Source organism: Saccopteryx bilineata, chromosome 3 (genome assembly GCF_036850765.1).
Source record: "Saccopteryx bilineata isolate mSacBil1 chromosome 3, mSacBil1_pri_phased_curated, whole genome shotgun sequence".
NCBI lineage: Eukaryota > Metazoa > Chordata > Mammalia > Chiroptera > Emballonuridae > Saccopteryx > Saccopteryx bilineata.
This window is the reverse complement of record NC_089492.1, coordinates 289,253,471-289,270,773: the sequence shown is the minus strand read 5'-3', so window position 1 is coordinate 289,270,773 and position 17,303 is coordinate 289,253,471. Positions and strand designations below refer to the sequence as shown.

The following is a 17,303-nucleotide window of genomic DNA, read 5'->3' as shown; positions in this document are numbered from 1 at the left end:
CTGGAAGGTGGGCTTTCCTGAGAGTGGGTGGAGAGGGGGCGTTTATTTTTGACCAATCCTTGCATTCCGTTGGGTGGTGACCAGCCAATGGGCCGGATGGATAGGACGCTCCTCCCGGAGAGTAGTGAGACCCCTGGTGCGGGGCGATTGGTGGCGGGAGAGATGAGTGGCAGCTGCGTAGCCCAACAGGCGCAGTGCGTGGGCCGCGGGGCGGGGCCAGGGCGGGTGCGCGGCGGCGGCGGGGTGGCTGGGCCGGCGGCGGCGGCGGTACGAGGCGCGCGCTCGGGGTCCCGGTCGCGAGGAGGAGGAGGATGTGGCGCGCGGAGGGGAAATGGCTGCCGAAAACAAGCCGGAAGGTAAGAGCCGGAGCGCGAGGGCCGGGGGCGGCGCGGCGGGCGGCGGGACCTGGCCCCGCCGGACATCCCGGGCATCGGCGGCGCCGGGAGGGAGCGCGGGGGCGCGGCGGCGGCGGCGGGCGCTCCGGCCGGGGAGGGGGCGGCGGGCGGGGGGCGGAGCGCAGCCGGTCCGGAGGTGACTCGCGGGGCGGCGGAGCGCGGCGCCGCACACCCCCACCCGGGGGCGGGCTGGGGCCGGAGGGGCGGGGGGCCGGCGGGCGGGGGCCGGGCCCAAGAGAAGAGGAGGAGCCGGCGGAGGGAGGGCCGGCGCCTCCCCCACCCGGACCGGGCATCCCCGCCGCTCCCGGGCCCGCGGCGCGGCCCCCACCCCCAGCCCCCCCCGCCCGCGTGGTGGGGGCCGCGGGGCGGAAAGTTTATCCGCCTCGGGCCCCCTCTGGCCCCGCACCCCACTGCCCCGGGCCGGTCCCCGTCGGGGCACGGCCGGCGCTCCCCCTCGCCGCCCCTGGCTCTCGGGCGGCAGGGCCGGGCGGACTCTGTCCAGCATCACCCTCGAGCCCCGTGGGCGCCTCCCAGAGCCGGCGGGGTCCCCGTGCTTCTCCCCACCAGGGGGACCCCGTCCTGCTGAGCGTCCCCGGGCAGAAGGGCCTCGTGTGACCCCTTCTCCTTCCTTTCATGGGAGGGGGCCCGCGCAGCTCGCCCCCCCGCCCCCCCAGCAGCCTTGCCTACCCTGCTCTTGCCCTTGCACCCTTGGCAGCCAGGAGGGTGGGGTCTCCGTTTCTATGGTAAGTGAGGAGAACCATAGACTCCCTTGCCCTTTACCTTCTGTGACCCTGATCCTTCTTTGGCAGAGGGGTCTGTCGCGTCCTCATCTTCAGTGGAATCTTTCGGAGCCTCTACACACCATCTATTGACCCTTTTTCCAGGACAAGGGGACTCGGGCTACCCATGTTCTTCCCTCACCCAGTGGTTAGTGGGGGCCTGTGCAGCGCTGAAGTCATTTCTAAATGGGAAAGCAGATACTTCGTACGGATTATGCATACTCTCCGCACACTTTCCTAGGTTAGGGTGAGCTCATTTCCTGAATACCCTTTGAGTTGCCCTCTTTTTCTTATGGGAGATACTGAACATTGCCAGGGCTCCGTTACCCATTTGTCTGTCTCCCTTTACATCTTCCTCTCCGGAGTACCTTGTCTAGATGAGGGTGGGTGCCCCATCAGATAGAGGGCAGGGTTTCCATTGTGCCTACTGTGAGAGTAATAAAGGGCCACAATAATTACTCTGATGTTTGAGGAAGACCAGGGTATAATTTTGCTTCCAGTTTCCTCTTTCCCCTTAGGTGGGGGCTGCGTTCACCAGTTGACACTGCCCCAGCAGGAAGAGGGTCATGAGCCCCTTGGTTTTTGGTGTTACCGTTTCTGTCTTCTCTGCAATTAGAACCACACTCTGCGCCCTACGTTCAAGTGTCTTTGAACCTTCCTGGAAATAAACCTCTCATTTCTTTTTTAAGAGAACTCATATTCTCCTTATGGCTTCTGTTTCCCAGTCAGCCATATTTAGTGAGCTTGTTACCTTGACTTTTTCTAATTTTCTTAAATTGTATTCATGTTGGCTGGGTAAGAAGAAGCCATATGCCTTTCCATCCAGAAAAGGGAGTGTAGACACCCATGTCGCCCACGTGCCTTTCGAAAGGGGTTGCTAGTATGCGCCTTGTCCTAGAACCTTCCTTTGGCCCTGGCGTTGTTTCTCCTGGGATCCAGACATTTCTTTTGAACTGTAGCTCTGAGGTGAAGGGGAAATTTGGACGCTTACTATTTTTTACTGCTCTGATTCTCTTTTGGCAAAAAGATGATCCTAATGCTATGCATTTGTTGATATATACATACATGTAGGATTATATTCATAGATGAAATCACATTCATCACATAGATGTATACATTTGTAAGGGTTAGATGACTCTTTATACATTTTTGGTGCATGTGGAGACCTTGATGTGTAAGACTATATATATATTACTGTTGTAACTATTTAGGCTTAGGAGAATCAGAAGGCTCACTGGTAAGTGACCAGTTCTCACCACTCTGTCATTCGTCATTTGTCCTATACTGAATAAGCGTTCACATCAAGTGTAGAGGGCATGCCGATGTTCACCGAAACTTAGGCGTTCTGCATCGAGGGGCAGTGTTCTCAGCGTGGCTCTTCATAGGGTTAAAAGCTCACATCTTCATTTCTTTCCTGCCGTGGAGGGGAAAGAGATTTTCATGTATTTGGGGCAAACTAAGAGGGCTGGGCGAGAAGAATATGTGTTTCTGTGACAGCACGAGAAGGGAACGGCTGTAAATATATCGCTGTTTTATTTTGGCCATTTGAACAGTGGTTAGAGGTTGTGCACATTAGGAACAGGTACCTCTGGGAGGGCCTGTGACGTTTCGTGACCAAGTGGGAGGGGTTGTTCTCCCTCAGGGTCACAGTTTGTGTACTTGGTTGACTGCCCTTGGCTCTGGAGGCAGGGGCAGCGTCGGGAGTCTCCTCTAGTCCCCCTTACTTCTTCCCCTACCCAAAACTGGGGACAGTTACTATCTGCTGTCACTTACTTTTCAACAGGCTGAGTTTGGAGGCTCATCCTTCCCAGCAAGCTCTGTCAGGCTCTGAAGCATTTGTACATTTAAGTGCTTTTCTAGCAAGGAGACTCTCCACCTGGCTTACTGAGTACAGAGACAGGGTTATCTGGAGGACTGGGTGGTCAGCTGAGGCTGACTTGTGGACTTCGCCCTTCAGTTAATATTGAGTTATCCAGCGGACATAATACCCATTGCCCCCAAAATAACGCTTTTAACCTTAATTTGCTTTTCTTTCGGTTTTTAAAAAGTTTTTATGCTTTTTAAAATTCTGTCTGTAGCTATCCTAAACGAAGCTTGATGAGACTGTATATTTTTAGGGTGTAGTATTAATGACCCTTGGAAAACAAGAGGTGACATTAGCTGTACATATTGGCATTTTCCTAGTGAGGCATTCCTTCTGGTGGTAGGTCCCTGCCTGCCTGTGTCCCCATACCACTAATGCCTTGGGAAGTCTCCCTTGCTCCTTGGATGCTCCCTCCCACGGGCAATGGAAGGAAGTGGTAAAGGTCAGAAGAACACACTTGAGGTTAGCGTTTCAAGTTAGGCTCGTTCTGTTGAGTTTACTATGGTGGTGCATCTTTGTCACCTGTCCCCGTGGAGGGCTGGAGGTCAGCTTTCCTCTTGCCCTTCTGGACTGACGTGTTTTCTTGCAGCTGGTCAGCTAGATGGCTTCTCTTGACCTCCATCACTGTCTCCTCCCTTTCACCCCGAACCCCAGATTTTGGGACAAGGTCTGGGTGACTGCTGGGTTCTCTTCCCTCGTCTTCTTGAAGAGCCGACTTATCCTGCGTCTGGGAAATTTTGGGTTTCTTCATCTCACCTACCGGTGCGTTCAGAATGTTGATGTGATCACAGCAACCTCTACTCACGGTCCTATTGGGTCAGATTTTTCTTTTCAAAAGAGGAGGGTGTATACATCCTGCTTATCCGCGTTTTTTCTATTTCTTTAGTTTTTAGGCTTTCCCCCTAAAATAGCCCATTCTTTGGGGTCAAGTAGCATTATTTTAGTTCTCTGTTTGTGTTGTGTGTGGCCTGTGTGCTGGTGGGAGTGTAATTCTTTCTGACTGGTTGTCAAGTAGCCCAGATTGTGGCTTAACATTTTTCACTCCTTTGGTCGGTCCTCTTTATTTCCCGACGTTCGGGAAGACCTCTTTGTGTGTAGTTGTACTTCTTTCTGTTTTCTTATGGAAAAAGCAACAGAAGGTGATTCTCGTGTTCTCTTCCTTTCCCCTCGTGCCTGTTGCCTCCTTTGTGGGACCCTCAAATGTGTTGTTTTGGAGGGAAGTTGTTTTCACATCGTATTCCCGTATTGAGTGTGTTCATCCGGAGACGGAGACGTTCTCTGAGCTGTTCCGTGCAAGGATCTGGGGGCTTTATAGGACTTTGTTTGAAACTATAAGGGTCTTGTTAGCCTTTTCATATGAATGATATTTAGGTGTGTCTTGTGTTTGTTTTTTTTATAATACTCTCGTAAGGAATTCTTTTCTGAATTTCAATTGTTTGGATCATCATCTTATGAAAATATATAATAGTGTACAATTTCACTGAGCTCTTCTCCTAGCCCTGCAGGAGTGGGGGTAGTGGAGAGGGTGGAGAGCACACCAGGATGGGCATTTGACAGCTTTCTCTCAAACTGTATGTATGTGTGTGTGTATAAAAAAGTAGTCAACCTTTTTTTTTTTTTTTTTAATGTCTAGGCATAACTTTTAGGTCATTTAGATATATGGTTGGTTGGAATGCCTGCTTAAAATTTGAACAGCAGCATACTGGGTATTACAGAGAATATAAAATCAAACTCATCCGTCACAGAGGAAGTGGTACCAAAACATTTTCTTTTATGATTACCCGGTATGTTTCATAATATCAGATAGTAAGAACTACATGAGCCGCTGGTACATTGTCGCTGCCAGGAAGTATTCTATCTCAATTTAATGCCTAATTGTGCTGACCATTCTTAGGCTAGGTGTCTGGTATGATTATCACTGCTTGTTTATTATGTAACTTTTAATACTTTATACTTTTCAGTAGTACTGTTATTTGTGTCTTTATTTCTTTTGTAAATAGCTTCAGATTATTTTTGGCTGTAGGTATAGTAGATGTCATGATGACAGTGATGGTAAAGAATTTTCCCTGAAATGCGTTTTTTCTTTTTCTGCTGTATTAAATCAGAGTTCTGCCCATGATGGCTATAGGAACGAAACCTGCTAGTATTTCTCTCTGAAGAACTCTTGTTGAGGATTGTCGTAGTCTGTGGTTTGACAGTCCTTTATTCACAGGAACATGCGACAATATTTTTTGTGGTGATACGCACTGTGTATTTCTTTTGTATTTCCATTAGGCCAGATTATTTCCTGAAATGTTCTGTATCTTCCAGAATCACTTATTATGCCCCCTTTTTATGTTCTAGACGACTTCAATCCTACTTCCCTTTCTTGCCCACATAAAGAGGTTTCTTTATTGCCCTTGCCATCATTATTATAAAAGAGTATTTGTAGTTCTACTGTATTCATATTCTTTCTATCATCCTGTGAAGAGGGTTGCCCTCCCCCCTTCCTTGTAATAAGAGGCAGTGTTAGTTACTTCTTGTTTCCATGAGGATAGGGTTTAAGCCACAAGGCATGGGGTGATAGTAATATTTGTAACTGGATAGTGCACCTGGGTGAAACACTGTGTCCTTCAGGCATCTAGGCGTCCCCTTTTAGGATTTTGGAAATTGTTTTTGTGCATTTAGCCATCCTTCTGTCTCTTTGGCCTGATAATGGTGAATTTCTTAGGCATAACCAACAAAAATATGGTACTCATTTGGGGCCTTCATTCACAAGGACATGTTGGGTCTTCTAATGTTAGTTTGCCAGCTATCTTTAGTCTTTGTATGTTTGAATAAGATCTGTTCTTGCCTTCGACTTTGTCCAGATAACATAAGAATGCATGGTCATTCACTCTTATTTTCAGATTATAGTGTGTAATCTAGCCTCCTTCTTCCTTCCTTCCTTTCTTTTCTTTTTTTTCTTTCCTTTCTCTTCTTTCTTTTCTTTCTTTCTTTCTTTCCTTGTTTTTGGAATACCTAATCAGGTTCAGGTTATGTATAAGTTGGTCAGATACTGTCAGATCCTTTCTTGTATTTTGGGCTATCAGCGGATGTTGTATCCATCAGTCCTGTGGTAAGATGTGTTACCGTCTGTTATTAGAAAGAGGGGCTGGTAAACATGTAGATGGTCTTCCATCCCTTGATACTTGTCACATTTTAAAATTGATTTTATGGGAGGGGAGAGAGGAGAAATATCAACTCATAGTTGCTTCACTATAGTTGTTCATTGATTGCTTCTCATATGGGCCTTGACTGGGCGAGCCTAGGGTCTCAAAATTATTATGTATTTGTAAGGAGAGTGTTTTCTGTATGTTTTGACAGTGGACAGCAGTGCCCAGTTTTCTACATGGTGGGCCCAGTAAAGCATGGTTTCTTTTCCCCCTTTCCCCATCAGTCTGCTGGCTGTGTGTTCCTAAGTTTGTGTCACACCTTTCTGCTTTGAATGCCATTACTCATAGAAGGTCATGGGCCTCCTTGTGTAAAGATTGGTAATGATTCCTGAGCATTTTTTAACTCATTACCCTGGTCATAAAAGTAATATTGTACGCCACTGTAAACATAGGCCACATGTCAGCCACATTGCTTCCCTTTCCACTCTGTTTTTAGAAGGTTTATTTACTTTGACCTGATTGACATACCATAGAATGGAATGACCAGAGATTTTGTTTTTTGCAATATTATTTTTTTATTAACATAATACAGATATCCTGTGCTTTGCTACCCCTTTTTCATTGCTTGTGCCTTCGGAGTCAAAATGTCACCACAAATTTTACTTTGACTACTAGGTTGAGACTTGCATATTACATTAGTAAGAGCGAACAGTAGTGTGGTATTATTCCCAAATGGCAAAGGGGGGTCCATACCCAGAGAGATTTCTTAAGTGATTCTTCTGCTTCACCCCCTATGTTTTGCTTCTTCCTGGTGGTGGTGGTGGGGGGATGTTCTCTTGTACACGAGTTCTTTGATCGTTTGCAGAAATGCAGCCCCATTTTATTTTTTCAGACTTAGCCAGGCCTTTTGAGCCCTGTAATGTATCCCTTCCTGACTGTTAGCAGAAGGTGACTGCAAGGGAGAGGCGCTGGCTGGGGCTGTATCCCTCTCTCTGCAGTCTGCAGTGTGGTTTGTAGTTACAAGTGCACAGTGACATGCCTGGGAAGAACCGATTTCTTAACAATTTTAAACATGTTACCACCTGGAGACGAAGTGGCATTCCTCTCGCCACTAATATCACTACTTAATGTCATTGAAAATCTCTCACTGCCTTCTCAAAAGAAAAAACCCCAAACGAGAATCCTGACAGAATTTCCACAAAGCAAACCTGGAAGGCTAGCCTTGATGCTCTGCTCTCTGGCGCAGCCACTGGCTTTGGACGTGCTGCGGGACTGATACTTTTTGCACCCACGGTCCTCAGTGGCTGACCTGTGAAAGCCTTTTGGGACGTGGAGTGTTCAGGCAGCGCATAGATTGGGCACAGTCTCTCCCGTTTTTCCTTATCAGTTACCACAGGTGAGATTATGTATTTAGTCACTTAAACACACTTACAAAGTGGATCATTTTCCTCCTTTGTTTCCACGCAACCAACCATTGGAATGAATACTGGAATTTGACTTCTCATAATAATAATAAATGAATATGTCCCTACTTTAGTTTTCAACACCTACGAGGAAACAGGGAACTCACTCCCAGGTCTGCAGTCCGAGAAGTCAGAAACCTGGACCGTCTCTTTAGCCTGCACAGGATTACGGAGATGAATTATACTTTCAGCTAAATCTAGTGTCTGTAACAATACAAACCCAGATGTTTTACGTTTATTTTATCTTTTTTACACTAGAGGTTTAACAAGATGTATCTGTGTGTTATATTAGAATGATACATAAAAGCAGAGGTACTTCTGCAGCTGAAATTAAAAGTAGAAAAAAAAAACAAAGACTGCCTTCTTTTTATTTAAAAACAGGTATTATTCATTTTTTCTTCATCAGGGTTGATTTAGAGTGCCAGGAAGCATTTTTGAAGGTATAGTGATACACTCAAGAATTAATCTTTTTAAAACTTAGATTTGCTCTTTAGTCCTTGTCTGAGAAGTTATTTCTGAGGATGTTAAGTGCCCCATTGGTTTTCTGGGGCACTTGGATATCAAACCATTTGGAAGCGATAAAAAGAAATTGGTACAAGGTGTGAAATTGTCAAACAGAAAGTAAAAAGATACAATACTGAAGAAATTACCCATTTATTATTAAAAATAATCTCAAAGTGATGATTGGAAGTTGATTCAGGTGTTTTAAGGAAAATGGAATGTTGATGTGCTTACCATGTTAAAATCGGCCAATATCCCTATTGTACAAGGAACACTCCAAAATGGGGATGTTTAGAAGATAAAAAAGTGGATGGGATTGGTTATTTTAAAATGTTAAGTGTTTTTCCTCGTTTAAAAAAAGTAATTGAAATAAAATAACCCTTCTTGGTGAAGAAAATGTAAACTCTAATGGAAGTTCTGCAGAATGAAACATTTAAAAAGTGAGGATTGAAGATAAGGGTTTTTTTATTGCGAATCCACAAGGGGGTAGTGATGTTCTATCAGATATTAGTGGTGGAAATGTGAGATGATCTCTTTTATCTTTTAACATTTTAGATTTACAGATAAAACTGGTCTGCTTGCATTTTAACTTAAGATCTTTTTCATATCTTTATTGGCAGAATTGTTTATTGCTTAAATTTTAAAAAAATTCCTTTTTGGGTGCTTGGCTATTTTAAGCCGTTCATTATAGGTGAATGGTTAAGAAGAGAGTCTGTCCTTGTAGTTTTGTGCTTTGGAGAGATTACCAAGGATCTGAGGGTCATTTATTTTTCTGAGAGTGAAATAGTCTTAAATTTCCCGGTAAACATTAAGAATCTAGAATCAGTTTATTAAGTGTCCGAATTAAAAGGATTTTAGTGACCTGTGTGTGAACTTTGGGGAAGTTTGTAATACTGGTTGTAGGTTCAGTTCTTCCAAGAGATGAAAAATGTGAACCCACATCACTAGCTGCTTTCAGTAGTTCTAAGTACATCAAATTTTTATAATCTTTTTTATTAGTTTATATGACATCATTAGATAAAAGCACTCCCCCCCCCCCCAAAAAAAAAAGATTCCAGTAGCTTCCCTGAGGTCGTGAGCCCCACCCTGGTATATTCAGAATTGCTTACAATGAGGGAGAATGGGGGTGGGGGGGTGGGGGGCAGGGGTGGAGGCAGATGGGACGCCAGGTAGTTTGTGGTGAAGAACGAGAACTGGCCGTATTGTGTGCCCTTTGCTGAGTGAAGTGGCACGCGGCAGGCGAAGGATTGAAGGTGGGGGTGGGACTCTGTTCTTCTGAGTTAGTACCAACCAATCATATCTTTAAAAATATTTTTAACAACATATGTACCCCGATTTATCAATGTCACCCCATTAAAATTAATTAAAAATATTTTTAACAATAATATGAAATAGTACCAAGATTTAGAACTTACGCTTGTTTGTGGCATATACTTAGTGAATTTTTCATTTTTGGTTTAAGGAAAAGGTTGTTAGTATAGCTCCCCCCCACCCTTTCCCTTGGTCTGTGCCAGGACTTTTTCTGTTTTATCTCCTTTACTAAGTGACTAGTGATGTGACATCTCAAAGACAGTTTCTTCACAGACTACCCTAAGCCAGGCTGGGAGCTGAACTATGACGTCAGCATTTCCATTCATGAATTTGATTTTTCTCACTCTCATCGCATTCCAGAGCTGCCTTCTGGCAGGTGCACAGATCAGTTTCCCATCAGTCAGCCCATGAATCAGTGATAAAGGGTTAGACAGGAGATAAGGTGCTGGGGTTGTTCCCACAGAGCTGTATAGCTGCTTGTGCTGGTTCACATCAGTGTCGTTTGGCCAGGTTTCTGGCAAAACTGATTGAAACCTAAAAACAGTCAGTTTAATTATCTCACGATTTTGTGGATTGAGCTGTGTTGTGAATTTACAGACACTACATTTTTTGTGCTCCCATGAAATTCCGAGTGCTACGCTGTAGCTCCTTTGTTATGAAGGAGCATTTCTGGTGTAATTTGACTAAATTGGAGCATTCTACTTTATTTCAGAGAGCTTAGGCCTGGAGATTAAATTAGGTTCTACGCAAATTACTTTTGGGATGTATTTGGATTGGGGGGGGCATTTTGTTGCTTTTGAAATATTTTAAATGACTTTGTCTGATGCTCACATTTCCCATGTGTTGTGGTTGTCATTCTGTAAGTAGCAGAGCAGCCCTGTGTTGGCGTTAGGTTTCCTCTCCCTGAGGCTGTGCGTTCATGTGGCTGTTCAGTCCAGTTTCTCCTCCAGGGAGGTCGCTGCTTGGAATTCAGCTGCGTGAGAGCGGTTCTGGACGCAGTCTTGTTTGGAGTTTTCCTCTGCAGGGCCGAGGCTGCGGCGCGTGCGTGGCTTTCGAGCCTCCTGTGTTTGATGAATGGTGAGCTTTACAAAAGTTCATTTTCTCGGCTTTCTTGGGGGTTGGTTGACTTTCTAGATATTTAATTGCCAAGAAACATTTAGATGTTTTTATTTAGAATGTGTTCTGTTTAGAAATCACTGTAGCTTGGTTATAATTTATGGTGAGAGTAGGTAATTCAAACTGCAACCATTTTGATTGATACCCAGTATTACTCTTGAGATAACTTTAAACCTCGTGACAGCTCAGAGATGCAGCTCCTCCCACCCTTAAATGAAATGAGAGCTCGGTGTTCCTGCAGGTTGAACCGAGTTGTCTGATGGTGAACAGATGTGTGTGGTCTGTTGTTTAGCGGTCTCCGTTAAGTATGTGCTCTAAGAAAAAAATGACATGAAGCAAAGAGACATGAAGAAGCACTTGAAGATGATGTGATATTATTTTCTCTAAGAACCGAATCATTTTAAAATTATTTAAATACAATTTCTAGGGAGGATTCCAGTGGTAAATATTGTTGAAGAAAGGAATGTTTCATGGTAAAAGGTCTCTGTAAACATTCCCTAATTTTAAACCTGTGTGTGTATCGCTTGGACTTACAGAAAGGTTGGGCTTCTGGGCTCAGGTTTCAGAGCATCGGGAAGACTGGCTGTAGGTCAGCATTCTCGTTCTGTCTTACCCTGCACCAAGCATGCTAGACAAGCCCCTGGCCGGGAGGCGTACTTTCCTGCACCACCCTCAGACCGAACCCCTGTGGTTTCCCAGCTCAGGCTTAGGACCAGTGACCTCAGCTAGGTGTGACTTTCCGCTGTCCCTGCAGCTGCTGGGAGGCCAGGTGCTAGAAGCCTCTTCTGACCTTGGCTTCTGCAGCCTGCTCCTGCGGACCAGATCCTCCTGCCCTGCTCGTGGTCTGGCGCGCCTCCACTCTTGCTTCCCCAGCCCGTGTGCTTTGTAATGAGGCGGTCGGGGGTGATGGGAGGGGGTCCTGTGTCGTAGGGGTTGTTCCCGTGAGGACTTCCGAAGTCCCTTCCCCTCCTGCCTGAGGATTATGAGACAATGAAGGTGGATGTATGGAGTTTCGCCTCATGGCTTGCTCTGCTGGTGTCCTGCGTGACTCTTCCTGCTGTGCTTGCTCCAGATCAAGAGTTATTACTATGTTGGCTCCAGCTGGGTAGGAGGAATTTGAACTAGAGTCACTGTCACTGACGTGTCTCCTTCCTGGTATACAGAGGGGGCCTGACATTTTAGGTCTAACACATTGCAAATATTTACTTTAAGAAATGTGAAAAATTGTTAAAGTTGTTGAAAAGATGCACAGCACTAAAATGTTCATTCTACTCAGTTATTCCCTATGACACATTTAAGCTCTTCATGCTGATATGGCTGAGCATTCTTAGTTTTGGAAAAAAAGACTTAAATAACATAGGATTACAGATGGAAATGTGACTGCTAGCCCAAGACATTTTCTGTTTAAGGTTGTATTATTTATATTCATTTAGTTGTTTTTTCTGGAGTTGATTAACGAAATTTATTAAAATGTATCGATTGCTAGTAATTCAATAAATAACTTCCTGTTGAGAAGTGCTTGGGGAAGGGGGGTTTTGGTGGGTCCGCTGTAATTGACCTTTTGGGCCTTCACTTAGGGGTACACCCTGGGCTGCTACAGGCCTGGCATTTGGAGATACCTTGAATATAATTTATTTTTTGAAAGTTTTGTTCATATTTAAAGCTACCGAGGGGCAAGCTAATGTTCCTGGTGTTCTTGCCAAGATTCTCTGCCTGCTCTTTTTTGTCTCTGCCATTATGAAAGGTGCTGGCTGAATTATTTGCTTTCACAAAACTTTTGATGGAGGTCTCTTCCTTGCTTAATTTTATTGATAGAGGCTGTTGTGCTTAAACGGAAAGTATGACAGGTGCGAAGGCAGTGAGTGGGGTACTCAGCGCTTTGAAGTACTTGTCTTTCATCCTAGGGGTCCTCCAGGAATTGATCCTAGATTACTTGACCAAATTCAAGGCCCGAGGATTTATTCCAGCCATCCTGGGAGGCGAGGGACATCAGTCTTTCTCTGCTGAATCTGATTATTCTGCGTCTGACCCGTGCTGCCTGGATGGGTGTCTTCTGATGCAAATCTGGTGACAGTGGCAACCTTTCTAACTGGGCTGCATATCCTTGACAGCCGTTATCTGTCCTCTCCAGGTATTTTTGGACTGCAGCCTCTGTGGCCTTGTCTGGAGGAACCGAGGATGGCTTTAGCGGCTCTGGTGCTGCTCCCTGTTGTTGTGGGTTTGCCCGTTCCTGGCTGCCCCAGCCCACCTTGACCGCAGTCCGTCCCTCCCGGCTGCCCCAGCCCACCTTGACTGCGCTGTCTGTCTGCTCCCGGCTGCCCCAGCCCGCCTTGACCTTAGTCCCCCCCCCCCCCCCCCCCCCCCCCGCTCCGGCTGCCCCAGCCCACCTTGAGCGCAGTCCATCCACTCCCGGCTGCCCCAGCCCGCCTTGACCGTAGTTCCTCCGCTGATGAGGCCATTCACCCTTGTCATTTGGGGGAAAAGCACACATGGAAGTCATTTGTTTAATAAGAAAGAAAGTCATGATTTTCAGAATGCTTTTAAAAATAAACTGGTTAGTGGTGATGGTACAAAACAACATGCGCACACTTAATGTCACTGAATCACGTGCTCAGGAAGGGTCAGAATGGTGGACTTTATGTTGTGACTGTTTTACAGTTACCAGAAAAAGACCCCAAATGGGTTCAAAATCTATTGAGAAAAGTAGCAGTGAGGTTTTTTTTTGTTTTTGTTTTTTTGTATTTTTCTGAAGCTGGAAACGGGGAGAGACAGACAGACTCCCGCATGCGCCCGACCGGGATCCACCTGGTATGCCCACCATGGGCGACGCTCTGCCCACCAGGGGGCGATGCTCTGCCCCTCCGGGGCGTTGCTCTGCCGCGACCAGAGCCACTCTAGCGCCTGGGGCAGAGACCAAGGAGCCATCCCCAGCGGCCGGGCCATCTTTGCTCCAATGGAGCCTCGGCTGCGGGAGGGGAAGAGAGAGAGAGGAAGGAGAGGGGGAGGGGTGGAGAAGCAGATGGGCGCTTCTCTTGTGTGCCCTGGCCGGGAATCGAACTAACTGGCCAGGGCCAGCAGTGAGGTTTTAACTGTAAATATATGTCAGTATTTTCATTACCCCAAGGACAGGGTTGTGCCTTTGAAGTGTCAAAATCTCCCCACCCCACCTCTTTCTTCTTCCCTTCCCCATCTCTGTGTGTCTGTCTTTATCACACATGCGTGCACATACACAGAATTATAGTAGCCAGGTGGGAGACTGAAAGAATGGTAGTTTGGAGGAACTGTGTAAGGGCTAATAGCCTGTATACCATTGAACCTTCTGAATACACAACTGCTAGTGACTGATGTCCTGTAGTGATGACCTTCAGTATATTGAGAAAAGCAACACTCAGTATGTTCTGCTTACTAAAAGAGGAAAGTGTGGACCCTGGCCAGTTGGCTCAGTGGTAGAGCATTGATCCTGTGTATGGATGTACCAGGTTCAATCCCCAGTCAGGGCACACAAAAGAAGTGACCATCTGCCTCTCCTTCCCTTCCTCTTCCCCTTCTCTCCCTCTTCCCCTCCTGTAGCCAGTGGCTTGATTGGTTTGAGCATGGCTTCGGAAGCTGAGGATAGCTCTCGGTTGGTCTGAGCATACCAGCCTCGGGTGCTAAAAATAGCTTAGTACTCCAGCATTGGCCCCAGATAGGGTTGCTGGATGGATCCTGGTCAGGGCACTGAGGGAGTCTGCCTTGCCATCTCCCCTCTTCTCACCTAAAAAAAGGGGGAAGGGAGAGGAAAATGTGTAATGTTTTAAAAAAAACACAACCATCAAAGTACAGTAATTTTTAGTACGTAAAGGGATTTGATTCTTTTTTTAGTAACAACTTTATTGAGATACAACTCATACCATAAAATTTATTATTTTAAAATATGTAATTCAGTAGTATTTAATATATTTACACAGTTGTACAACTATGCCCACTAGCTAATTCCAGAACATCTTCATACCAAAAAGAAACCTCTATCTATTAGTAGCCACTCTCCCTTCCTCCCTCCCCCCAGCTCTAGGCAATCAGTAATCTCTGTCTTTATGAATTTACCTCTTCTGGACATTTTGTATAAATAGAATCTTACAATATGTGGCCTTTTGTGATTGGCTTCTTTCCTTTAGCGTAATGTTTTCAAGGTTCATCCATGTTGTAGCTTATATCAGAACTTTGTTCTGTTTATAGTGGAACAGTATTGCTATAGATACATGTTTTATTTATCTCTTCATCAGTTGATGGACACTGAGTTATTTCCACTTTCTGGCTATTATGAATAATGCTGCTGTGAACATGGTGGACATGGTTTTGTGTGAACATATGTTTTCAGTTCTCTTGGGTGTATACCTAGCATTGGAATTGTTGGGTCATATGTTAACTGTGTTTAATTGAGGAACTGCCAAACTGTTTTCCACAGTGGCTGCATCATATTACATTCCTGCCAGCACTGTTTGAGGGTTCTGATTTCTCCACATCCTTGCTGTTATCTGCCTTTTTGATTATAGCTGTTCTTGTGGATTGCATTGGTATGTTATTGTGGTTTTGATTTGCATTTCCCTAATGGCTAATGTTGTTGAACGTCTCCATGTGATTATTGGCCATTTATATATCTGCTCTGGAGAAATGTCCTCTCCTCTGCCCGTTTCTTTCTTTTTTTTTTTTTTTTAAAGGTTTTTAAAAATTGATTCATTTTAGAGAGAAGGGAGGGAGAGAGACAGGGAGAAAGGGGTGGGGGGGGGCAGGAGCCTCAACTCGTGGTTGCTTCCCATTTGTGCTTTGACCAGACAAGCCAGGGTTTTGGACCAGCGACCTCAGTGCAGTAGGTCAGTGTTTTTCAACCAGTGTGCCGCGGCACACTAGTGTGCCATGAGACATGGTCAGGTGTGCTGTGGGGAAATTAAACATGGGTCCCCAAACTACGGCCTGCGTGCCGGATACAGCCCGCGGAGGCTATTTATCTGGCCCGCCGCCAGCCGCCTCCATCCGAACATAAACATTCCCCTCACAATCCCTCCAGCTATCAGCAACAGGAAGAGTGGAGGCACAGGGAACGCTCACTGACCAATCACCTTCTAGGATTCATCCTGACCACTAGCGATGAACCAATAGTAGGCCGCCTCTCATCCACACCCAGGAAGGTCCCCGCTTGGGCTGCCGCGCACTTGTCATTGTGTGGCCGCACTTGTCATTGTGTGGCCGAGGCGAGTAGTTGAAGCTGCTACTCCTCCCCATGGTCCCGATTTCTAATCCTGGTCAGGACTGGAGGTAAGTGTTGCCACCACCAGATGAAGCCTCAGCCTCAGCTGGTTATGTCTATCCTGATGGTGTATATAGATATTTGACTATTTGACCTTTTTCTTTTTAAAAGAGGCCCCTGCAGAGGGTGATATACAATGCATCACAATGTTATCTATATTGTATATGGCCTCCTGAAGGGTCATCTTCTTAAAGAGCTCAAATCTCTATATACACCATCAAAACAGACAGAACCAAGGCCCTGTATCCAGCTGACCATGGGATTTGAACCCACAACCTCAGGGAGAACTCTAGTATTTATCAGAATCCTTACCTAGAAAGCAAACTTCTCAATCTGACAGTAGAGATGCTCTGAGGACTTATGATGTTACACAAGTACCCAACATTTTCTAAAATTGATTTTGTCCAGTCTCTACATAGAGTATTTGCCAAATTGATTTGAGCCCACAACTTTGATGAAAGCTCCAGTATCTATTAGCGGGACTGTATATATCAGCGGTTCTCAACTTGTGGGTCACGACCCCGGCGGGGTTGCCTAAAGCCATCGGAAAATACATAATGCATATCAGTTATTTACATTCTGAATCATAACTAGCAAAATTACAGTTATGAAGTAGCCACCAAAATTATTTTTTGGTTTGGGGTCACCGCAACATGAGGAACTGTATTGCGGGGTCACGGCATTAGAAAGGTTGAGAACCACTGCTATATATGAGGGGATACGTGGGACTGTATATATGAGGGGTTACATGGGACTGTATTATATATGAGGTTACATGGGACTGTATATGAGGGGATGTCACGTGGGACTGTATATATGAGGGATGTTACATGGGACTGTATATATGAGGGGGTTATCCTTTTTTATTTAACTTTTTAAAAAATAAATTAATTTATTTCAACTTAAAATAGATTCTAACAGAGTGTCATTTTGTGTCATTTTGGTAGGTGGTGTGCCCCAGGATTTTGTAAATGTAAAAAATGTGCCGCGGCTCAAAAAAGGTTGAAAATCACTGCTCTAGGTGGAGGCTTTATCCACTGTGCCACCACAGGTTAGGCAGCCTCCGCCTATTTTTGAATTGAGTCATTTGTTTTTTTGGCTGTTAGTTGTAGACATTCTTTATACATTCTGGATATTGATTTCTTATCAGATATATGATTTGCAAATATTTTCTCCCATTCTTTGGGCTGTCTTTTCACTTTTTTTCTTTTCTCTTTTTTTTTTTGCAGTGTCTGGGAGAGGGAGATAAGGAAGGGAGAGAGTTGAGAAGCGTCAACTCGTAGTTGTGGCACTTTAGTTGTTTGTTGATTGCTTTCTCATATGTGCCTTGACGGGGGTGGGGTGTTGGGTGGACTCCAGCCGAGCCAGTGACCCCTTGCTCAAGCCCGTGAGTAACCTTGGGCTCAAGCCAGCAACCTTGCACTCAAGCTGGTGAGCCTGTGCTCAAGCCAGATGA

General features: G+C 45.5%; 1 protein-coding gene across 1 annotated transcript in view; it reads left to right on the top strand.

The window, feature by feature from the left end:
* The first annotated feature begins 221 nt into the window (after window positions 1-221).
* Window positions 222-17,303, top strand: part of LOC136331686 (calmodulin-binding transcription activator 1-like) — an 82,409-nt gene continuing 65,327 nt past the window's right edge. The window contains exon 1 of the mRNA XM_066270569.1: window positions 222-356. Coding sequence (XP_066126666.1) covers window positions 312-356 — 45 coding nt within the window. The 5' untranslated portion in view covers window positions 222-311. The remainder of the gene's footprint in view (window positions 357-17,303) is intronic.